The sequence below is a fragment of the Pleurodeles waltl genome, chromosome 4_2 (assembly GCF_031143425.1).
Source record: "Pleurodeles waltl isolate 20211129_DDA chromosome 4_2, aPleWal1.hap1.20221129, whole genome shotgun sequence".
NCBI classification, from domain to species: Eukaryota; Metazoa; Chordata; class Amphibia; order Caudata; family Salamandridae; genus Pleurodeles; species Pleurodeles waltl.
Window position 1 is genome coordinate 894,296,006 of NC_090443.1, and position 25,832 is coordinate 894,321,837.

General features: G+C 47.2%; 1 protein-coding gene across 1 annotated transcript in view; it reads left to right on the plus strand.

Annotated features, from left to right (window-relative positions):
- EPS15 (epidermal growth factor receptor pathway substrate 15) overlaps positions 1 to 25,832 on the plus strand; it is a 792,619-nt gene that overhangs the window by 704,407 nt on the left and 62,380 nt on the right. Inside the window, exon 23 of the mRNA XM_069232684.1 lies at positions 24,136 to 24,304. Coding sequence (XP_069088785.1) covers positions 24,136 to 24,304 — 169 coding nt within the window. The remainder of the gene's footprint in view (positions 1 to 24,135; positions 24,305 to 25,832) is intronic.

The following is a 25,832-nucleotide window of genomic DNA, read 5'->3' on the forward strand; positions in this document are numbered from 1 at the left end:
GGTTCTGCCCTCTGAGGGAACTGAGCCCATGGAGTTGGGACCTTATCAGGTTGAACTCTTAGGCCCAGGGTGACCCACAAGGGAACAGCTGTGTAAGGGGCAAGAAACCTGACCCTCTCTTGAAGGCCTTAGGCAGCAAGCTGCTGAAGAGACCAAAGGAAAAATCAGTGTAACACATAGGGTCTATTGGGAAGATGGACTCCTTTACACTGAGGCAAGAGATCCCAAACCTGGTGCCACTAGGAACGTGGTAGTGCCTCAGGAGTTTAGAAAGTTCATTCTGACCTTAGCTCATGATATTCCTTTTGCTGGGCATTTGGGACAAACCAAGACTTGGGAAAGGTTAGTCAACCATTTCTATTTGCCCAACATGTCCCAGAAAGTGAAGGAGTTTTGTACCTCCTGTGCCACCTGTCAAGCCAGTGGTAAGACAGGTGGCCATCCAAAGGCCCCCCTCATTCCACTTCCAGTGGTGGGGGTCCCCTTTGAAAGAGTGGGAGTAGACCTAGTGGGTCCACTTGAACCTCCCACAGCCTCAGGGAACCAGTATATCCTAGTGGTAGTGGATCATGCTACTAGGGACCCTGAAGCAATTCCCCTTAGGTACACTACTGCCCCTGCAGTAGCCAAAGCACTCATTGGTATCTTTACCAGAGTGGGAGTTCCTAAGGAGGTGGTGTCTGACAGGGGTACCACCTTCATGTCAGCATACCTGAAACACATGTGGAATGAGTGTGAGGTAAATTACAAATTCACCACACCATACCATCCACAAACCGATGGTCTTGTGGAAAGATTCAACAAGACATTGAAGGGCATGATCATGGGGCTCCCTGAAAAGCTCAAAAGGAGATAGGATGTCCTCTTGCCATGTCTGCTTTTCGCCTACAGAGAGGTGCCTCAGAAGGAAGTAGAGTTTTCCCCCTTTGAACTTCTGTTTGGCCATCCTGTAAGCGGACCACTAGCTCTTGTGAAAGAAGGCTGGGAGAGACCTCTACATGAGCCCAAGCAAGATATAGTGGACTATGTACTAGGCCTACGTTCCAGGATGGCAGAGTACATGGAAAAGACAAGTAAGAACCTTGAGGCCAGCCAACAACTTCAGAAGATGTGGTATGACCAAAAGGCTGCTATGGTTGAGTTTCAGCCAGGGCAGAAAGTCTGGCTTCTGGAGCCTGTGGCTCCCAGGGCACTTCAGGACAGATGGAGTGGCCCTTACCCAGTACTAGAGAAGAAGAGTCCGGTCACCTACCTGGTAGACCTAGGCACTAGCAGGACCCCCAAAAGGGTGATCCATGTGAACCGCCTCAAACTTTTTCATGACAGAGCAGATATAAACATGTTAATGGTTACAGATGATGACCAGGAAGCTGAGAGTAAACCTCTCCCGGATCTCCTCTCCACTGACCCTAAAGATGGCTCGGTAGATGGTGTGATCTATTCAGACACCCTCTCTAGCCAACAGCATTCTGACTGTAGGAAGGTCCTACAACAGTTTGCTGAGCTCTTTTCCCTAACCCCTGGTCAGACACACCTGTGCACCCATGATGTGGTTAGGAGACAGCATGCCTGTCCAACACAAAATTTGCAGACAGTCTGACCAAGTTAAGGAAAGCATCAAGGTGGAAGTCCACAAGATGCTGGAATTGGGAGTCATTGAGCACTCTGACAGCCCCTAGGCTAGCCCGGTGGTCTTAGTCCCCAAACCTCACACAAAAGATGGTAAGAGAGAGATGAGGTTTTGTGTGGACTACAGAGGACTTAATTCTGTCACCAAGACATCTGTCTGTCCCATTCCAAGGGCAGATGAGTTAATTGACAAAGTAGGTGCTGCCAAATATTTGAGTACCTTTGACTTGACAGCAGGGTACTGGCAAATCAAAATGGCACCAGGAGCAAAAGAAAAGACAGGATTCTCTACACCTGATGGGCACTATCAGTTTACTGTGATGCCCTTTGGCTTAAAGAATGCCCCTGCCACCTTCCAAAGGTTGGTGAATAAAGTCCTTGCTGGCTTGGAGTCCTTTAGTGCAGCTTATCTAGATGATATTTCTGTCTTTAGCTCCAGCTGGCAGGATCACCTGGTCCACCTGAAGAAGGTTTTGCAGGCCCTGCAAGCAGCAGGCCTCTCTATAAAGGGATCCAAATGTCAGATAGGGCAGGGTACTGTGGTTTACTTGGGACACCTTGTAGGTGGAGGCCAAGTTCAGCCACTCCAACCCAAGATCCAGACTATTCTGGACTGGGTAGCTCCAAAAACCCAGACTCAAGTCAGGGCATTCCTTGGCTTGACTGGTTACTACAGGAAGTTTGTGAAGGGATATGGATCCATAGTGACACCCCTCACAGAACGTACCTCCAAGAAAATGCCCAAGAAGGTAAACTGGACTATAGAATGCCAACAGGCCTTTGACACCCTGAAACAAGCCATGTGCACAGCACCAGTGCTCAAAGCTCCAGATTACTCCAAGCAGTTCATTGTGCAGACTGATGCCTCTGAACATGGGATAGGGGCAGTTTTGTCCCAAACAAATGATGATGGCCTTGACCAGTCTGTTGCTTTCATTAGCAGGAGGTTACTCCCCAGGGAGCAGCGTTGGAGTGCCATTGAGAGGGAGGCCTTTGCTGTGGTCTGGTCCCTGAAGTTGGTACTCACTTTGTAATTCAAACTGACCACAGACCTCTCAGATGGCTAATGCAAATGAAAGGTGAAAATCCAAAACTGTTGAGGTGGTCCATCTCCCTACAGGGAATGGACTTTATAGTGGAACACAGACCTGGGACTGCGCATGCCAGTGCAGATGGCCTTTCCAGGTTATTCCACTTAGAAAATGAAGTATCTCTTGGGAAAGGTTAGTCTCATCCTCTTTTGTTTGGGGGAGGTGGGGTTGTGTAAGGGAATGCCTCCTTGGCATGGTTACCCCCTGACTTTTTGCCTTTGCTGATGCCAAGTTATGATTGAAAGTGTGCTGGGACCCTGCTAACCAGGCCCCAGCACCAGTGTTCTTTCCCAAAACTGTACCTTTGTCTCCACAATTGGCACAACCCTGGCACCCAGGTAAGTCCCTTGTAACTGGTACCAAGGGCCCTGATGCCAGGGAAGGTCTCTAAGGGCTGCAGCATGTCTTATGCCACCCTGGGGACCCCTCACTCAGCACATGCACACACTGCTTGCCAGCTTGTGTGTGCTGGTGGGGAGAAAATTACTAAGTCGACATGGCACCCCCCTCGGGGTGTCATGCCAACCTCACACTGCCTATGGCATAGATAAGTCACCCCTCTAGCAGGACTTACAGCCCTAAGGCGGGGTGCGCTATACCACAGGTGAGGGCATAGGTGCATGAGCACTATGCCCCTACAGTGTCTAAGCAAAACCTCAGACATAAGTGCAGGGTAGCCATAAGAGTATATGGTCTGGGAGTCTGTGATACACGAGCTCCACAGCACCATAATGGCTACACTGAAAACTGGGAAGTTTGGTATCAAACTTCTCAGCACAATAAATGCACACTGATGCCAGTGTACATTTTATTGTGAAATACACCCAGAGGGCATCTTAGAGATGCCCCCTGAAAACATATCCGACTTCCAGTGTGGGCTGACTAGTTTTTGCCAGCCTGCCATACACCAGACATGTTGCTGGCCACATGGGGAGAGTGCCTTTGTCACTCTGTGGCCAGGAACAAAGCATGTACTGGGTGGAGGTGCTTCTCACCTCCCCCTGCAGGAACTGTAACACCTGGTGGTGAGCCTCAAAGGCTCACCCCCTTTGTTACAACACCACAGGGCATTGCAGCTAGTGGAGATGCCCGCCCCTCCGGCCACTGCCCCCACTTTTGGCGGCAGGGCTGGAAGAGATAATGAGAAAAACAAGGAGGAATCACTCCCCAGTCAGGACAAGCCCCGAAGGTGTCCTGAGCTGAGGTGACTCTTACTTTTAGAAATCCTCCATCTTGCAGATGGAGGATTCCCCCAATAGGATTAGGGATGTGCCCCCCTCCCCACAGGGAGGAGGCACAAAGAGGGTGTAGCCACGCTCGGCCAGTAGCCATTGGCTACTGCCCTCCCAGACCTAAACACACCCCTAAATTCAGTATTTAGGGGCTCCCAGAACCGAGGAAGATAGATTCCTGCAACCTGAAGATGAAGGACTGCTGACCTGAAGCCCTGCAGAGAAGACGGAGACGATGACTGCTTTGGCCCCAGCCCTACCGGCCTGTCTCCCCACTTCAAGAAAAACTGCAACAGGGACCAGCAACCTCTGAAGCCTCAGAGGACTGCCCTGCATCTAAAAGGATCAAGAAGCTCCCGAGAACAGCGGACCTGTTGAACAAAACTGCAACTTTGCAACAAAGAAGCAACTTTTAAAGACCACACGTTTCCCGCCGGAAGCGTGAGACTTTGCACTCTGCACCCGATGCCCCCGGCTCGACCTGCGGCAACCAACACTACAGGGAGGACTCCTTGGTGACTGCGAGCCCGTGAGTAGCCAGAGTTGACCCCCCCCCCCCCCCCGAGCCCCCACAGCGACGCCTGCAGAGGAAATCCAGAGGCTCCCCCTGACCGCGACTGTCTGCTTCAAGGAGCCCGATGCCTGGAAACCACACTGCACCCGCAGCCCCCAGGACCTGAAGGAACGGAACTCCAGTGCAGGAGCGACCCCCAGGCGACCCTTTGCCTAGTCCAGATGGTGGCTACCCCGAGGAGCCCACCCTGTGCCTTCCTGCATCGTTGAAGAGACCCCTGAGTCTCCCCATTGAATCCTATTAAAAACCCAACGTCTGTTTGCACTTTGCATCCGGCCGCCCCAGTGCCGCTGAGGGTATACTTTCTGTGCCTGCTTGTGTCCGTGCACCCCCCCCCCCCCCCCCCCAACCCGGTGACCTACAAAACCATCATGGTCTGCCCTCCGAAGTCGCACTTACCTGCTGGCAGACTGGAACCGGGGCACCCCTATTTCCATTGAAGCCTATGCATTTTGGGCACCACTTTGACCTCTGCACCTGACTGGCCCTGAGCTGCTGGTGTGGTAACTTTGGGGGTTGCCTTGAACCCCCAACGGTGGCCTACCTTGGACCCAACTTTGAACCCTGTAAGTGTTTTACTTACCTGTGAACTTAACATTTACTTACCTCCCCCAGGAACTGTTGATTTTTGCACTGTGTCCACTTTTTAAATGGCTTCTTGCCATTTTTGACAAAACTTGACATGCTATTGTAATAATTCAAAGTTCCGAAGATACCTGAGTGAAATACTTTTCTTTTAAAGTATTGTTTGTAAATCTTGAACCTGTGGTTCTTAAAATAAACTAAGAAAATATATTTTTCTATATAAAAAAACTGTTGGCCTGGAATTGTCTTTGAGTGTGTGTTCCTAATTTATTGCCTGTGTGTGTACAACAAATGCTTAACACTACCCTCTGATAAGCCTACTGCTCGATGTAGGAGGCTGGCCTGGTTTGTAGTGGTACCAAGGGGTACTTACACTCTGCACCAGGTCCAGTTATCCCTTATTAGTGTAGAAGAGGTGTCTAGCAGCTTAGGCTGATAGAAAAGGTAGCTTAGCAGAGCAGCTTAGGCTGACCTAGGAGACGTGTAAAGCTCCTACTATACCACTGGTGTCATATGCACAATATCATAAGAAAACACAATACACAGATATACTAAAAATAAAGGTACTTTATTTTTATGACAATATGCCAAAAGTATCTCAGTGAGTACCCTCAGTATGAGGATAGCAAATATACACAAGATATATGTACACAATACCAAAATTATGCAGTAATAGCAATAGAAAGCAATGCAAGCAATGTACAGTCACAATACAGGGAGTGCAGAATTATTAGGCAAATTAGTATTTTGACCACATCATCCTCTTTATGCATGTTGTCTTACTCCAAGCTGTATAGGCTCGAAAGCCTACTACCAATTAAGCATATTAGGTGATGTGCATTTCTGTAATGAGAAGGGGTGTGGTCTAATGACATCAACACCCTATATCAGGTGTGCATAATTATTAGGCAACTTCCTTTCCTTTGGCAAAATGGGTCAAAAGAAGGACTTGACAGGCTCAGAAAAGTCAAAAATAGTGAGATATCTTGCAGAGGGATGCAGCACTCTTAAAATTGCAAAGCTTCTGAAGCGGGATCATCGAACAATCAAGCGTTTCATTCAAAATAGTCAACAGGGTCGCAAGAAGCGTGTGGAAAAACCAAGGCGCAAAATAACTGCCCATGAACTGAGAAAAGTCAAGCGTGCAGATGCCACTTGCCACCAGTTTGGCCATATTTCAGAGCTGCAACATCACTGGAGTGCCCAAAAGCACAAGATGTGCAATACTCAGAGACATGGCCAAGGTAAGAGAGGCTGAAAGACGACCACCACTGAACAAGACACACAAGCTGAAACGTCAAGACTGGGCCAAGAAATATCTCAAGACTGATTTTTCTAAGGTTTTATGGACTGATGAAATGAGAGTGAGTCTTGATGGGCCAGATGGATGGGCCCGTGGCTGGATTGGTAAAGGGCAGAGAGCTCCAGTCCGACTCAGACGCCAGCAAGGTGGAGGTGGAGTACTGGTTTGGGCTGGTATCATCAAAGATGAGCTTGTGGGGCCTTTTCGGGTTGAGGATGTAGTCAAGCTCAACTCCCAGTCCTACTGCCAGTTCCTGTAAGACACCTTCTTCAAGCAGTGGTACAGGAAGAAGTCTGCATCCTTCAAGAAAAACATGATTTTCATGCAGGACAATGCTCCATCACACGCGTCCAAGTACTCCACACCGTGGCTGGCAAGAAAGGGTATAAAAGAAGGAAATCTAATGATATGGCCTCCTTGTTCACCTGATCTGAACCCCATTGAGAACCTGTGGTCCATCATCAAATGTGAGATTTACAAGGAGGGAAAACAGTACACCTCTCTGAACAGTGTCTGGGAGGCTGTGGTTGCTGCTGCACGCAATGTTGATGGTGAACAGATCAAAACACTGACAGAATCCATGGATGGCAGGCTTTTGAGTGTCCTTGCAAAGAAAGGTGGCTATATTGGTCACTGATTTGTTTTTGTTTTGTTTTTGAATGTCAGAAATGTATATTTGTGAATGTTGAGATGTTATATTGGTTTCACTGGTAATAATAAATAATTGAAATGGGTATATATTTTTTTTTGTTGAGTTGCCTAATAATTATGCACAGTAATAGTCACCTGCACACACAGATATCCCCCTAACATAGCTAAAACTAAAAACAAACTAAAAACTACTTCCAAAAATATTCAGCTTTGATATTAATGAGTTTTTTGGGTTCATTGAGAACATGGTTGTTGTTCAATAATAAAATTAATCCTCAAAAATACAACTTGCCTAATAATTCTGCACTCCCTGTAGATTGCAATGAGAGCACATAGGTATAGGGGCAACACAAACCATATACTCTAGAAGTGGAATGCGAACCACGAATGGACCCCAAACCTATGTGAGCTTGTAGTGGGTCGCTGGGACTGTAAGAAAACAGTGAGGGTTAGAAAAATAGCCCACCCCAAGACCCTGAAAAGTGGGTGCAAAGTGCACCTAAGTTCCCCAGAGAGCACAGAAGTTGTGATAGGGGAATTCTGCAAGGAAGACCAACACCAGCAATGCAACAACAATGGATTTCCGGAGGAGAGTACCTGTGGAACAAGGGGACCAAGTCCAAGAGTCACGATCAAGTCGGGAGTGGGCAGATGCCCAGGAAAGGCCAGCTGTGGGTGCAAAGAAGCTGCCACCGGATGGTAGAAGCTGTGGATTCTGCAAGAACGAAGATGGCTAGAAACTTCTCCTTTGGAGGATGGATGTCCCACGTCGTGATGAAGCTTGCAGAGGTGTTTCCGTGCAGAAAGACCGCAAACAAGCCTTGCTAGCTGCAATGGTCGCGGTTAGGGTTTTTGGATGCTGCTGTGGCCCAGGAGGGACCAGGATGTCGCCAATTGCGTGAGGAGACAGAGGGGGCGTCCAGCAAGACAAAGAGCCCACTTAGAAGCAAGCAGCACCCGCAGAAGTGCCGGAACAGGCACTACGAAGAAGAGTGAACCGGAGCTCACCCGAAGTCACAAAAGAAGGTCCCACGACGCCGGAGGACAACTCAGGAGGTCGTGCACTGCAGGTTAGAGTGTCGGGGACCCAGGCTTGGCTGTGCACAAAGGAAATCCTGGAAGAGTGCACAGGAGCCGGAGCAGCTGGAAATCACGCGGTACCCAGCAATGCAGTCTAGCGTGGGGAGGCAAGGACTTACCTCCACCAAACTTGGACTGAAGAGTCACTGGACTGTGGGAGTCACTTGGACAGAGTTGCTGAGTTCCAGGGACCACGCTCGTGGTGCTGAGAGGGGACCCAGAGGACCGGTGATGCAGTCTTTTGGTGCCTGCGGTTGCAGGGGGAAGATTCCGTCGACCCACGGGAGATTTCTTCGGAGCTTCTAGTGCAGAGAGGAGGCAGACTACCCCCACCGCATGCACCACCAGGAAAATAGTCAAGAGGGCGGCCGGATCAGCGATACAAGGTTGCAGTAATCGTCTTTGCTACTTTGTTGCAGTTTTGCAGGCGTCCAGAGCAGTCAGCGGTCGATTCCTTGGCAGAAGATGGAGAGAGATGCAGAGGAACTCTGATGAGCTCTTGCATTCGTTATCTAAAGAATTCCCCAAAGCAGAGACCCTAAATAGCCAGAAAAGGAGGTTTGGCTACTTAGGAAGGAGGATAGGCTAGCAACACAGGTAAGAGCCTATCAGAAGGAGTCTCTGACGTCACCTGCTGGCACTCGCCACTCAGAGCAGTCCAGTGTGCCAGCAGCACCTCTGTTTCCAAGATGGCAGAGGTCTGGAGCACACTGGAGGAGCTCTGGGCACCTCCCCTGGGAGGTGCAGGTCAGGGGAGTGGTCACTCCCCTTTCCTTTGTCCAGTTTCGCGGCAGAGCAGGGCTGGGGGATCCCTGAACTGGTGTAGACTGGCTTATGCAGAGATGGGCACCATCTGTGCCCATCAAGCATTTCCAGAGGCTGGGGGAGGCTACTTCTCCCCAGCCCTGACACCTTTTTCCAAAGGGTGAGGTTGTAACACCCTCTCTCTGAGGAAGTCCTTTGTTCTGCCTTCCTGGACCAAGCCTGGCTGGACCCCAGGAGGGCAGAAACCTGTCTGAGGGGTTGGCAGCAGCAGCAGCTGCAGTGAAACCCCGGGAAAGGTAGTTTGTCAGTACCCGGGTCTGTGCTAGAGACTCGTGGGATCATGTAATTGTCTGGCATTGGGGTGATAATTCCATGATCTTAGACATGTTACATGGCCATGTTCGGAGTTACCATTGTGACGCTATACATATGTAGTGACATATGTATAGTGCACGCGTGTAATGGTGTCCCCGCACTCACAAAGTCCGGGGAATTTGCCCTGAACAATGTGGGGGCACTTTGGCTAGTGCCAGGGTGCCCACACACACTAAGTAACTTAGCACCCAACCTTTACCAGGTAAAGGTTAGACATATAGGTGACTTATAAGTTACTTAAGTGCAGTGGTAAATGGCTGTGAAATAACGTGGACGTTATTTCACTCAGGCTGCAATGGCAGGCCTGTGTAAGAATTGTCAGAGCTCCCTATATGTGGGGCAAAAGAAATGCTGCAGCCCATAGGGATCTCCTGGAACCCCAATACCCTGGGTACCTCAGTGCCATATACTAGGGAATTATAAGGGTGTTCCAGTATGCCAATGTGAATTGGTGAAATTGGTCACTAGCCTGTTAGTGACAATTTGGAAAGAAATGAGAGCATATAACCACTGAGGTTCTGGTTAGCAGAGCCTCAGTGAGACAGTTAGTCATCACACAGGTAACACATACAGGGCACACTTATGAGCACTGGGGCCCTGGCTGGCAGGGTCCCAGTGACACATACAACTAAAACAACATATATACAGTGAAATATGGGGGTAACATGCCAGGCAAGATGGTGCTTTCCTACACTCGACCACACTACCACAAAAATAGAGCATTAGAATTATCTCTTTTTGCCTTTATCTTACCTCTAACGGGAACCCTTGGACTCTGTGCATGCTGTTTCTTACTTTGAAGTAGTACATACAGAGCCAACTTCCTACACTCCACAAACGATGGAGGGGGGAAGCTCTTTCACACTTCTTTTTCAGCCTTCTCTAGAGGGGCAGCAATATGGATCAGGGCGGGAGTGCCATTCTTAGTCTCCGAATCGAGAATTGACACAAGGACGCTATGTATTAGTGCAGGGTACACTTGAGGACACCCTAGTAGTACTGGGGAGTATAAATGGCAACAGCCGTGGATCAAGAGGCTTTCATATTGCGGAATGGGTCCAATATCCCTGGATTGTGGGAGGCGATTGCAACGCAGTACTTAACATCTGCCTAGACAGGTCACACACCCCTCTCCCACACGCCATTTCACTGAAGAATACTAGAGCGCTTAAACATTGGGCTGACATTTGGTCCCTCATTGGCAGTTGGCATCTCTAAAATACAGGGATACATGAATATTCATTCTACGCCCCCAGACATCTTCTCCATACACAAATCGATTGGAGATTATGCACAACATCGCTATATTCTAATACCATATCCACAAAATTATGGAACTGTGGAGTTTGTGTTTTGACAAACTCCCAGGCCATATACTCTTATGCTTATCCTGCACTTACAATGTCTAAGGCAGTGGTTCCCAACCTGTGGGCCTGGGACCCCTGGGGGTCCGCGAAGCCTCGTCAGGGGGTCCCCGGCAGCTTAAAAAATGTAATAATATTAGGTCCCAGCTATCAGTATTGACTCAGTGGGGGTCCCCCGGTTCCAATAATGATTCAGTGGGGGTCCCCGGGCTCAAGTGTTGATAAAATGGGGGTCCACAGAAGTGAAAAGGTTGGGAACCACTGGTCTAAGGTTTTGCTTAGACACTGTAGGGGCATAGTGCTCATGCACATATGCCCTCACCTGTGGTATAGTGCACCTTGCCTTAGGGCTGTAAGGCCTGCTAGAGGGGTGACTTAGCTATGCCACAGGCAGTGTGAGGTTGGCATGGCACTCTGAGGGGAGTGCCATGTCGACTTAGTCATTTTCTCCTCACCATCACACAGAAGCTGTGAGGCAGTGTGCATGTGCTGAGTGAGGGGTCCCCAGGGTGGCATAAGACATGCTGCAGCCCTTAGAGACCTTCCCTGGTATCAGGGCCCTTGGGACCAGGGTTACCAGTTACAAGGGACTTACCTGGGTGCCAGGGTTGTGCCAATGGTGGAGACAAAGGTAAGTTTAGGGAAAGAACACTGGTGCTGGGGCCTGGTTAGCAGGGTCCCAGCACTCTTTAGCATCAGCAAAGGCAAAAAGTTAGGGGGTAACCATGCCAAGGAGGCATTTCCTTACAAGGACCTTCTCCAATATTTTCCTGAGGAGCACAGAAAGCGGGGTCAGGAACTTGTCTCAGAGGGCAAACTTATATCCAGCACATCCATATATTGTGCCCCAGATTCCTCTGACACAGCAGCTGGAGGGATCAACACAAGCATTCTCCTGCAGAGGTATGCCTGGCTCTGTATTTCTGGCTTTAAGCCAGAGGTACACAAAATGCACTGAGCATGCCATTTGATGGAGATCACCTGTTCCAGTCACTTGTGGCTGTATATACACATGCTTAGCATAATCTTGCCATCTAATGCTGGCCTTTGATGTCTGCAAGTTTTTTTTTTCCTCTTTTGAAAGTCTTTCGAGTCACAAGGTCGAAGAGTCACGAGGTAGCGTGGCTTCTCCTCTTGCTGGTAATGTGCAGGGTCATTAACTCCATTGCTAGATTTTCTTCTGCCGTCAGGTTCAGACATGTGCTCCTCTGCTCTGGTTCATCACCGTTAGTGATTAGTCCTTTCTAAACTGTACTGTTGGTATTGTTTTCGATCACGGTTTCCTCAGTCTCCCTTGTCTGTTCATCAGCGTCAACTTAATCAGATGACTCCAGTTGGCCGCAGCTCACTTGACATTCAACGTTACCGCAGCACAATGTCTGCCTGGTGATGGAACGTGCGTCCTTCCGATGCTGTCCTCGCTGTCATGCTAAGTACCCACTCATTGATCTCCAACATATGTGTAACTTGGGCCTTTCCCCTGAACATTGGGAAGTTACCTGTGAGGCCTGGAAGTATCTTTCGGTCGAAAAAGACAATGCGTGATCGATGAGCTCGACACCTCAAGATGTCCTTTTGCTGCACTGAGAATACACCGGACCTCTTCAGATCCTCGGACCTTCAAGAGGAGGTATAAGCAAAGGCACCATCTCCCCTGAGGACAGCTCCATCTCTGAACTGGAGATGCAAGATCTCATGCCAGGTGAAGCCATGAGTACTGAACCCTCTCCACCCTGGCTCCAGCAGACCGCCACAAAGGGTCGCCTACCTACCCTGGACCAGCCAGAGACTTCGGGCGATATTTTGCACCGACCGGCTGCATCGGACATGCCCTGTTTCGACTCAGCACCAAAAATAAAAAACAGCCTATGCCACACTCTCCTGATCACACTCCTACATCAGAGTCAAGCCGATCTCCAGAGCCAAGACCCTGAGCATTGGTTCGTTGCCCCACCTCAGTACTGAAAATTCCAGTTTCGGACTCAAAACCCTCTGCACCAAAAATACCAGTGCAGTTCCTGAAGGGTCCAGTTGCAGTCCCAGTGGCCAGAAGATGAAGTAAACAATGCAGAGAAGTCTTGCTGGAATCTTGCACATCGAATATGAGGACCAACCCAAAAGGGAGACACTAAATAGCCAGGAAGGGGGATTGGTCACCTAGCAGGGTGACCACTTATCAGGAGGGGGCTGTGACGTCATCTACCTGACCTGGCCACTCAGATGCTCCCTGGGGCCTCTGCTCACCTTAGATCCAAGATGGCAGAATCAAGTGGCCACCTGGAGGAGCTCTGGGCACCACCCCTGGTGTGATGGACATGGGAGTGGTCACTCCCCTTTCCTTTGTCCAGTTTTGCAGCAGAGCAGGGACCAGGTGTCCCTGGACTGGTGCAAACCATTTTATGCGAGGAGGGCACGAAATGTGACCTTCAAAGCATACCAGTGGCTTGGGGAGGCTACCCCTCCCAAGCCATGTAACACCTATTTCCAAGGGAGAGGGTGTTGCCTCCCTCTCCCAAAGGAAATCCTTTGTTCTGCTTTCCTCTGCCTCAGCTGGTCAAGGAGCAGGAGGGCAGAAACCTGTCTGAGGGGGTGGCAGCAGTGCGGGATGCCCGGAAAACCCCAGAAGACTGAAGCCCTCAGAATGCATGGAATCATACAACCAATACTGGCAACAGTGCGAAGCAAAACAACAGAGGGTGGTCGATGCTAATATTCGCACATCTGCAATTCAGATGTATGGCAAGTAGATCCAAGTTCAATAGGATTGTTGTGGGTGCCAACCTGATAGAACACCCAACCACCACGGATGGCAGTGCACTGAACAAATAAATTGAGCTGTGCTAAGACAACATCAAAGAATACCAAAGCACACCAAAAGTAGTCCTAGAGTAGATTCGAAGATGGAAAGAAGAGTCCAAAGTCCAAGCACAGAGTAGAGGCTGATGAATTTTTATTCTTCGTGAAAAAAATACATTCTGCAGACAGCCGACACATGTTTCGTCACAAGGACTTTTTCAAGGCTGTAGGTCAAAATTCATGCACACAGAACAGTATAATCAGAATCTGATAATATATGATGACAGATGATTGACAACCTCTATTGTAAGTTTAAAAAGGAAATGATAGTGGTTCATGTGTTGTGACGGAATTCATGTGCCCCAAAATGAGGAAGAGAGTGTCCAGGCGAGTAAAAGTGCAGGATGAGACCATCACAATGCTCTGTGGAAACCAGGAAGAAGAGTAGTGCACATACTGTGAATGGTGAAAGAAGAAAAATAGAGGTGGGTGGGATCTTAAACATGAGAGATAAAGAGTAAAGAACCAATATGACAATAGATCAATGTGTAAGTAGGTTAATGGTCTGCCAATAAAACATCTGTGGCAGGCCAGAAAATGAGATAGGCAAAAAAAGGGGACCAAGTGAGGAAACCATATAACTAATTCCCAATGAGGAAGACGACAGACTAAGATTAGTAAATAAAAGTGATGCTCATGGGAACGACTGGATAGTTACCAATAATCTAGTTCAAGCAGTATATCTGGAAGATAATGTACCATGTGTTGATATGACAAGCAAATTGAGAAAACAGGATCATGATAAGCCTAGAAAAATGTATCAATAAAAAATTGTTATTGAAAGGAAAGTATTAAGGGCCAAAAAATTTGTAGATCGGAAGTCGGATTGCCGTGGCGTCCGAATGTTTGTCTAAGCAAAAAGGAGATTACACAACTGAGGCAGTATTTGTAAAACCAAGGAATACCAACGTGTCATTTAAACAAATTAAACGTTCTTCAACAGAGGGGTAAACAAAGGGTGCATGGCACTGAGTATCCTGTCGGTAAGGCAGACAGAGAAACAGTGGCAAGCGTTCTCTGTAACATAGGAAAATGGCACTAAAATTGCTCTGGAAGCCTGTGTTTAGAAAATTACCCTCTAAACTGTCGGAGTCCCGTGGGTTTAACCATTAATCTTAGAACTGTCGGGCAACGCGACTAGGAAGAATAAGGGTGCAACACATTATGGACTACTCGCACCCTTATTCTCCCCTCCACTTTTATTTGCCTGGACACACACTTCCATATTTTGGGGCACATGAATTCCATCACAACACATGAACCTCTCTCTTTTTCTTTCACTTTTTTCTTTTTAAACTAACAATAGAGGTTGTCAATCATCTGTCATCATATATTATCAGATTCTGATTATACTGTTCTTTGTGCATGAATTTTGACATACATCATTGAAAAAGTCCTTGTGACTGTCTGCAGAATGTATTTTTTTCACGAAAAATAAAAATTCATCAGCCTCTACTCTGTGCTTGGACTTTGGACTCTTCTTTCCACCTTGGAATCAACTCTGGGACTACTTTCGGTGTGCCCTGGTATTCTTTGATGTTCTCTTAGCACAGCTCAATTTATTTGTTTAATACTAGCAACAGTATTGGGGTATGATTCCAACATGTTTGATACTAAACATGCCCACGTTCAGATTTACCATTATGTAGCTGGACACAGGTAATGGTGACCTGTGTCCAGTACAAGGGTAAAATGGCTTCCCAGCACTTACGAAGTCCAGTGTAATGGAGCTGGAGTTCGTAGGGGCACCTCTGCTCATGCCGGGGTGCCCTCACTCACAGGTACCTGCGCCCTGCCCTTTGGGTTAGGAGGGCCTACCATAGGGGGTGACTTACAGTGACCTAGTGCAGTGACCTGTACTGAAAGGGTGCATGCACCTTTTCATGCAGGCTGCAATGGCAGGCCTGCTGATACATTTTGCATGGGCTCCCATGGGTGGTACATTAGATGCTACAGCCCATGGGGAACTCCTGGTGCCCAAATGCCCTAGTTACCTAAGTAAAATGTACAAGGGATTTATATGGGGCACCGGTATGCCAATTTTGGGGTGTCCAAAGTCCTAAACAACCTAATTTAGAGGGAGAGAGCACAATCACTGGGGTCCTGGTTAGCAAGATCCCAGTGAAAACAGTCAAAACATACTGACAGCAGGCAAAAAGTGGAAGTAACCATGCCAAAAAGAGGGTACTTTACTACAACTAGCAACAAAAACTTTGATGTTGGTGTTGTATTCCTATACCTTTGGCAAACATGCACTTGGCACCGACCATGTAGAACTGGTGCTGGCACGACTGCAAGAGGAGCTAGACTCCAGAATAAAACATATTACGATAGACCCAGACACTGGTTGAATCATTACAAGACCTCCTCATTCCAGTGCACAGCCAGCAAAGACCGTTATTGTGTGAAGAACCTTTGGAATTACCAACACCAGCAAAGCAGAGAAGGCGGACAAGGCCACAAGCCCCGTGCACACAAGCCCACCAACACCTGCAATGCATCACACACAGTCACCACCACCTTCACCTATAGAACACACACTATACTCTCCAGAGAGCTCTAGCCACTCTAACTCTGGGGGGGGAGGACCTGGGGAGAGGGAGATACATTTTTCATCCTACCGAACGACGACTTATGGGATTCATTTGACTTAGACCACCTGCAGCTACAGACCCCAATCTGTATTCCGCTAAACTTTCTCCACCAAACACTACCTCCTCTCTAACATGACCAGATAGGCAGAGCTGCAGACTTCCACAAAGATTAGCTACACACTGAGACTTTAGCGGATGACTTCTTATTTGAAACTCTCTCCTCCAGCCAGTGTTCGGCACAATATCTGCCGATGCTCAAATGCATGCTGCACCAGATATATTCAATGACCCTGTTACGTCTCAGATCATCACACCAAGGGTCAACAAAAAATAAAAAAATTCTCTTAATGACCCCACATACATAAGGGGGCAACTTCCACCTAACTCCCTGGTAGTTGCCGTGGCATGGAAGAGAGCTTACTCTCGAACATCTGGTGAGGCACCTCCACCAGAAAAAGAGAGCAAAAAGATTGATGCCACATGTAAGAGGGTGTCTGGCCACTCCACCAACAACTGGAGGATCTTTAACTCCTTGGCCTCCTATCCCGGATAGGGACGAGATGGAGGAGACCCACACACAGTGCGGCCATTGCAGGCTACTTGTCATGGCGCAGAGAAAAGTGAAAACACCACTGGTGACACATTCCTGTGTGCCAGGTCCCTTACTGCTGTATATGATATTTGTAAGTCACCCCTACGGAAAGCCTTCCAGCCCTAAGGCAGGGTGCATTATATCACAAGTGAGGACATATCTGCATGAGCAGATATGCCTCTGTCTTTGTCAATTCTTTGTTATAGTAAATACATGTGCTGGACACTGGTCAATACAAGTTCCCCAGCTACAAGATGGCATGTCTCAACATTGGGATGTTTGGTATCAAACATCTCGTATTAATAAACCCTCACTGATTCCAGTGATTAATTTATTAATATATGCACCCATAGGGCACCTTAGAGGTGCCCCCTGAAAAGCCTACCAACTGCTAGTGTGTTGACTGACTGGTCTTAACCAGTCAAGTCACCATAGACGTGTTTTTGACCTCCTGGGGTGAGAGCTTACACTCTCGGAGGCCGGGGACAAAGCCTGCTCTGGGCAGAGGTGTTGACCGCCTCCATGCAGCATGTGCATTCTAAGTCGAGAAGATTCAAAGGTCAAGCCGCCTTTGTTATGCAGTCCAAGGCTGTCCAGATGGTGGAGATGACCAACCCCCTGTCCTGACCCCACTTATTAGTGGCAGGTCAGGCAGGGAAAATTAGTAATATTAGGAGGTGTGCCCACATCATGACAGTTCAACCCCTATGGTGGACTACTTGATGTGGATACCACTTGTTGTGAATGGAATTAGCATTCCAAGTTTAGGGTTATGTTCACTTCCCACTGGAAGTGGTCATATAGTGGGTGTAATGCCCCAAAGGTAGGCAGCCCATTGGCTGCTACCTGGCACTTTCCCTGACGCCATTAAATTGAGTATTTAGGTGGCACCCATGAACACAAGAACTCCAATTCGATTGATCAATAGAAGGACAAAGAAGAGTCACTGCCTGGCGAGAACAGAGGAAGAGCTGAGCTTTGTCATTAAACCATGCCTTCTCGCAACTGTCTCAACAATCGCGACAGAGTGACTCGTACTGCAAGCTAGGGAGCTACAAAAGCCTCAGATAGCCTCCCAGCTCTTTGAAAATCACTGCCAGTCTCCCTTGAGGTAGAGGGGCTATTTCCCTGCAGATTGCAGGCATCGACCAGCAGAGTCCGGTCTAGCACCTTGCAGCTCCCCAGCCTGATGGACGCTACCTACGACCAGGAGAAGCTACTCGTGCTCTGGAGGACCAGATCTGTCTCCCCACCAAATGTGAAGACACCAGGACCAACCGCAACTATGCAACCCAACCCCCGGGGTACCGGACTCCCCGCACCAAGTGAGTCGATTCTGAATTCCCATTACACCAAGGCTGAGCAGTTGTCGGGGGAAGTCAGCACTACTGAGATCCACTTCGAGTGGCCCAGCAGTTCTGATTTCCCCCCTGCCAACTGTTGGCCCCTTAGCACAAGGAGTATCTTTGCGCACCTAGCCAGCTGCCCTAACCACTGTGCACCCGAGCCGCCCAGCCCGAGTACCTTAGAATCGGCTGTGCCCCCTTGCTCCAAGGCCCCTTGTGACCCAAACCCTGTTTGGCAGTTCTCCTACTTGTCCCCAAGACCCTCTGTGCACCCTGTTTCCAGGTGCACTCCCCCCTTCACTCCTCCCCTCACGTTAGCGCACCCAGCTACAACCTCATCAGCTCCCTGCTCTCATTGTAACCCGGGAAGTTCCCAAAGAACTGCAGGTAGTATTCTGGACCATGTCCCACTATATCTCCAAACCCTTACGCATCTCTGACTTTTACTTCCATAGGATTGCATTGTGCGCAAAGGCGTACAGGTTTGAACATTTTACTTACCTGTGAAAATTCATAACAAAAACAGTATTTACTTGTGAACGAAGCTCTTGCTTACAAAACATATAAAATTAAGTGTTATTTTTTTCTAATTTGGTCTCGGATTTATTCTGAGTGTCTCATTTATTGCCTCTCTGAGCAAATGTATCGCACTGCCCTCTGATGAGCCTAACTGCTCACCCACACTACCACAAAAGTGAGCACTAGTATTGTCTGCTTTTGCCTCTGAAAACCAAGTGGGGATCCTCTGGACTTTCTGCAGGGTGTACTTATTTTTAGTGGCCCATACAGAGAGCCAGCTTCCTTTAGAATATCAATATTGTCCTAAGATTAATTGGCCCTCCATTTGAGCCCCTCCACTCCTGCCCCCTCCTGTTTTTATCCTGAAAGGTATTTTTTTTAGTTGTTATCACTTCACTCAAACGTGTTAGTGATCTTCAGGCATTAACTTTAGAAGAACCCTTCCTCCAACTACATAAATATAGGGTGGTACTTCATACTAATCCTAAATTTCTTTTGTAGGAAGTTAGCTATGTAGTGTGCCAAATGTAGGGGTACACTCTGCATATAGTACAGGCGACCCATATTGGTTTACAGGGGTAAAAGTAATAATCCCAAAAGAGGGTAGTGCTAAGCATTTGTTGAACAATCAATAAATGACACACTCAAGAAGGAATGTGAGAGCAGTGTATAGAAAAAGTTACTTTGTATAAAGTTTTAACACCAGAAACTTCAAAGAAGATAAATACTGTTGCAGTTGTATTGATTTAGCAAGTAAGTAATACTTTCACTCAAATTCGCTTTTACGCGGTAAAGGTTACTTTTACTGCAGAAGGGTCCTTGCAGACAGTTCTCGGGGTGCCCTGTGGATTGTAGAGTGCTAGGTGGGCAAGGTCACAAGCAAGACCAGTGATAGTTTTACCTGCTCGGGGGTGTTCTTGTGCAGTGGTACTAGTCGAGTTGGGTGTCTTACGCACTGTGCGGTTGGTGGCGAGGGAGATCACCTAGAAAGAGACTACAAGAGGGGACTTGGGCACAAGTCTGGGAGCTCCCAATGGGGGACTTGGTTGATGGGGATCCTTAGAGCAAGGGAACACCTTCCAATGTCCGGGACCCGGGCTGGGGAGCTCGGGTGCAGTGGGTCTTTGTTGTCCGTGCTCCTGCTTCAAGGTGCCCACTGATCTTAGGGAGGACCGGCAAGAAGAAGGACAAAATGGGTCAGCTGGACGTCTCTTGTATGATGCTGACGTCCTGTGACAGCTGACCTTTGGATGCGACGTTCGAATCCATATTGGACTTCAAACAGGCTTTGGTTGCTGCAAAGGGTCCAGTACCCCAGGTATTGGTGCAGGAGGGCTCCAGTTGGTCCTGATCTATTCTCACTCGGTGGAGCATGGTGGAGCTCGGTGGAGCATGGTGACCTCCTCCTGGGTGACTGCTGCATTGATAAACCCTATGGTCAGTGGATCGGTGTACTAGACATTGCGGTTGGTGCCTGCAGGAAGCAGGGACGTTGGTCCTCCACTTCAAGGGAGATCCTGACAGCTGGGCAAAGTGTTGGAGGACCTCCAAGGCTTTGGGAGGATGCACAGCTGCAGGAGGGACAGGAGCATAAGTAGGTAGGGTTTTGCGGCAAGGTCCACCACCAGTTCACAGTTCTCGCTTCTTCAGCTCTTCTTGGGCCTTTTTCTTTTGTCAGATGAGTCTAAGTTCTTGGTGTCAAATATCATATTAGGGGCATATAAGGGGAGGTAGTAGCCGCCCATGGGCTGCTTACCCCTCAGGTGACTACACCCCCTATTTGATCACTTACTGAGGGGGGGGAGGGGGGGGTGTCATAACCCTGTCCCAGGACTCCTAGTTCCACCAAAAACAAGATGAGGGAACCCTTCTTAAAGTGTCCACATCGGGCAGCCCACCTTAGGGGTGTGACTAGCCCAAACATGGGACACACCTATTGAATAACTAATGTCCCACCTGTCCTGGTGCCAGATGGGCCTCAGGGCAGGGGGTGGCAACTCCCAGGTCTTGGGAAAGCCAGGGTTGCATACCAAAGGTAGCAGGTCTTTGAAGTCCCTGATCTTGGTTTGCATCCTTCTGGAGTTGGTGATAACAGCTTTTTTTGGAGCAGGCATTCTTCTGGCCTTTGAGATCACGGGCTCACACCTCCAGGGGTCAGAAACCTGTCGCTGGTGGCAGGCAGGCAGCGTACTAAGGGACTAGTAAGTTTCAGGGGGGCACCTCTAAGGTGCCCTCTGGATGCATGTCTTGATTAATCCAAGGCTGTATCATTAAGATGAGGTGTTTTATATGAAACACCACAGGGTTCATTGTAGCTATTACGTAGCTAGGAAATTTGTAATGACGAGTGCCCAGTAGATACCTTATGATGGCTTCTCTGATCATTTACAACTTCTAGTAATCAAACTAGACATTATAGGGGCATATCTGCTCAGGCATATATAACCTCACATCAAATATAATGCACCCTGCCTTACGGCTCTAAGACCTGCTGTATGGGCTGACCTACAGTTATTTAGATGCAGTGAGTGAGTGAGGCATGGCACACAACGACTGTGCCATGTCATGTTTGTCTGGCTTGCACAAGGACACACGCAGCTGTGCAACTTTTTAGGGGGTGTCCCTAAGAGTGGCACAATGTGTTTCAGCTCTTAGGAACCCTCTCTAGTATCAAGGCTCTCTAGGTACCAGGGGTACCACTTGTTAGGGTATTATAGAGGTACTGAAGTGTGCACCAGTTGTGCATGTGCACAGTTTACCTTGTCTTAGGGAAAGAGCACTGGCACTGGGGACCTGTTCATTACGTACCCAGTTCACCTCAGTCGAAAAACCTCACTAGCAGCAAAAAGTGGGGGTGATCATGTCAAAATGGGCACTTTCTTACATCTTCCAAAGGTGGTGTCTCAGTTCCACCTTAATCTATAGAAATTACAGTATTTTTCACCAACCTGACAGTTGCAGAAAGGGTTCCGACATGGTGCGATGACATGCAGCACACGGCTTGAACCCAGTGTTTCTTGATGACATGACTTAAAACAGTAAAAAAAGACCTAGACCACCGTCGAAGAAAGGGTAGCTCTAGTCCGGATCTGCGCTTAACTGTTGCGGAAGGAAAAGAACTGACGTACGTACGCCGAGGCGGCTTCTATATAGAGAACCGTGACATCATAGACGGCTCCAACGAAGCTGACGACACATGCAGAGCTGGACGACTCACGCAGATCCGAACGATGCCACCCAATGGCGCGCGCAGGGTACTGCTCAGCAGAAAAATTCCGGATTCGAAGCTGATCCCAGGGAATTCTAAGGTAAGGAATCTGCAGCTAGATAGTCTATACCAGATAATTCATTACCGAAGGTAAGTAACTTGTTCATTACAACTAGTGGTTGTGCCTGCAAGAAGCTGCCACTTTGTCCATGTCTTCTGACTCTGGTCAAACATCCAAATCCCAGGCACTGAATCTAGCGATATGGCTTCTAAAGTGTTGGAATTTGGATACAACAATCTACCTCGAGAATGCATGACCATTCTAAAACAAGCTTGAAGGCCAAACACACAAGCCTGCTACACATCCAAATGGAAGAGGTTTGAACATTGCTGCCTAGCCAGACAAATCTAACCACTTTCTCCAGCAGTGCAAGACCTTGTTTATCTATTTCATTTACAACAAGCAGGCTTGGCATATACCTCTATTAGACTACAGTTAGCAGCACTTGCGACATATGTGCAAAACAGACAACATATGTTGCTGTTCAAAATTCCAGTAATCAAAGCATTTATGGAAGGACTAAAAAGAACCATTCTACCCTCCATCCCACCAGCACCAGTCTGGAACCTCACTATTGTTCTCACCAGACTCATGGGTCCACATTTTGAACCATTGCATTCATGTGACTTTCAGTCCCTCACATGGAAAGTAGCGTTCTTAGTAGCCATTGCATTCTTTGCCGAATAAGCAAACTTCAAGCACTTACTGTAGAAGAGCCTTTCCTTCAAGTCTATCCAGATAAATTAGTACTTAGAACAAACCCGAAATTCATCCCTAAAGTAGTTTCTGCATTCCACTCAAATCAAACAGTTTAACCACCAGTATTCTTTCCTAAACCAGATACAGTAGCAGAAAGAGTTCTACAAACTCAGTGTTAAAAGAGCATTAATATGTACTACTTTTAGAGAACAAAACCCTTTCATAAAACACAGCAACTTTCTGTTGCCTTTTCAGTCCCACTATAGGATTCTCCTATCTGCAAAGCAGGAATCGCAAGATGGATAGTGAGATGTATTGTAACTTTCTACCACAAAGCTAAGCGATTACTACCTTTAACCCTGCGAGCTCACACCACATGCAAAAAAGGAGCATCCATGGCTTTTCTAGGAAACATCCTATTAGCAGATAGGTATAAAGCAGCTACATGGAATAACCCACATGCATTCACCAACACTATTGTGTTGATGTCCTAGCTAATCAACAAGCTAGAGTGGGTCAAGCTGTATTACGGACCCTTGTTTCAAATGTCTAAATCAACCACTACCTAACCACTACCTAGCAACCACTTTTGGGGAGCACTGCTTTACATTCAATGCTAAGCATATGTATCTACTGCCAACACATGCTACGAATTGAATGTCACTTATCCTGTCAGCATCTATTCATAGCTTGTAGTGCCGCAGATTCATATGCATCCACCCTCCTTCCCAGAAGCTACTGGCTGATGTACACACCGCTCTAATAAACACTCAACCTTATCTTGACTTTACCTGTATGCTTATCTTTTCTGTCTCTATACTGCTCCTATCCTAAGCTCACCCGATAAGCCGAAAAACAATTTAACAAAGGAGCCGGTGAACATGCGCAGTACTTACTATAGGAGGAGTCACAAATACCTTGTGACTCGAATGACTTCTTTGAAGAAAAACACGTTGAAAGCATCCAAGCTCAACACTAGATGGAAGGAGTATGCTAAGCGCATGAATCTGTGGTACTACGCGCTGCGAACAGATGGCTACAGGGTAAGTAACATATTCTTTCTGATGCACACTCTGGCCTCTCCTGATATTGTCTCAAATTTTCAATTTTAGCTCTTATTTATTTGTGGCTGCTGTGAAGTAGGGACATTAAGGTGAAGTTGATGTCACCTGTGCTTGTGGCATATTTTTGGACACAAATTATTCCGGCCATGCATGCTATTGCTTCTGTGGTTGGCACCCTGGCGGTGATACCCGGGATCAGGGAGTCCATTGATAGGAAAATAATTCATGATCTTGTCTGCTGTTTGAAAATACTTAAAGATTGGAAATCTGCTGGAAGTTATCCATTTGAATGTTGATTGCAGTGAAAAAGTGCTAGTGATTTAGAAAATGTAGGAATATTTGTACATTTATTTTAATTGAGTTTTTAAACCCAAATATTGGTCCATGTAAAAGTTTGATTTAAAATATTATTCATGATAAATAACTTGTTCTTCTGCCCTTTGAGGAGGTGTAGGAGATAGCCTTGTAAGTAAAATATGCAGCTCACTGCTATGGTGAATTATTTGCTGTTTGTACAAGAAAAATGTTTTTTCCTTCAAACTTGCAGACAAATACAGTGGATACAGCTCATTTAAGCATTCCTGCAGACAGTGTGATAAGTGATTCGGTCAGCAATAAAAACATATTTGAGGAGGAACCTTTGAAAACTGAAGATATTCCTCCTGCCTTGCCACCCAAGGTTGGAACACCAACAAGACCATGTCCTCCACCCCCAGGTACAACAGCTGGTCTGAAATATGTTACACATTTATGGTTTCTTGGTTTGTATTTTTTATGTATAATTTCAGTCACATTGAATTGTTAAAATGTTCCTCTATGGAAATATTGTTGGTATTTTGTTAGAAGTATTGTATGCATGTTAAAGAAAATGTACTATTTTAGGAAAGAAAACTAGTGAATTAATTTGACACTGTCGGACTCCTGCGCAAAACCACAATGATAAGTTTCTTTTATGAAAGACAAGTCAAATTTAATTTTAAGCTAGCTCCATTAAATGTTCTAAAATGCACTTGGCAAGAGGAGGTGCTACTTCTAGGTCTGACGCACAAGCCATGAACATAATATAACTTGCCTTCATAAAGTGCATATTCGCTTCATAACAGATGTTCATTCCTACTCAACTCAATGGTAGGGATTTTATCCACCTCGGAAGGATAAAAAGCTGAGTGTATCAAGTGGCTTTCTTAACCTTAAACCAAGAGATAAAAACACAAGACACCTACATTGAATGCAATCACACCCTGCTATGATACATTTTCAGCACAACGATATATCAGACACAATGTACCTACCCACTGTAATGGACCTAATAAAGTAGCTGATGTTGAAGAGTGATGCATCGACTGGCTCTTGGGACCTCCCCCAAATGATCAATTAGTGGCTGAACTAAGCATATTGTCTGTGGGGGCAGACCTTAGAATCCTTAGCAGCAGCTTTTTTCACTACGAGTCCCTGCTCCTTTAAGGACTCCTGAGAAGATTTCATGATACAGATTAAAGTTAACACTTGGGAACATCTACTACAGTTAGGCTCTTTCTATAGTAGTTTTAAAAGGCATATTCATGAAAATTCAATTTCCCCTTCAATATTGTATTACTTAAGACCACCTTTGTGGCCTCCCTTAATTAATGTTTTACCTCAAGAGGTATTAGCCCAAAATCCAGTCTATTACAGCATATGGAGGACTTGGGCACATACTTCATTTGTTGAGAGGAGCTGGCTCCCACATGGGCCAGTCTTGGATAGTCTCTGCAGTTGATTTTACAAGAATATCCTGAAGAGTCAGAACACTCCGATCAGCATCCCACACATCTGTGTTGGTGAATGAATGTGTGGTTTGGAGTACCACTCTCTATAGGAGTCACCTAGAAGTAAATGCACTTTTCAAGAAACACATTTTTTAATCCTGGAGGTAAGTTGTTGGGACTGAAAAGTCCTCTGCATGGTAATGGACGTATGTCCTTGTCCTGAGTGCTACACTGTACTGCTTTCTGAATCCCTAATGCTGATGGTTTTGTTGTCATAGACCACGTCGAATCCTTGGTGTGCGCCATGACATAGGCCTGCCTCACATATTGTTGGACCCGGAGAGACACCCAAAGCGCTTTCCGAATGGTGGTGGAAGGCTACAGCCTTCACCAGGAGTTAAGCAGCACGAGTGAGGGGGTGGCCGCATACGTTGTAGTGATCAGTAGGAGTGAACAGGTCCTTTTAACTTGTGTCACTGGAGGGAAGCCTACAGGG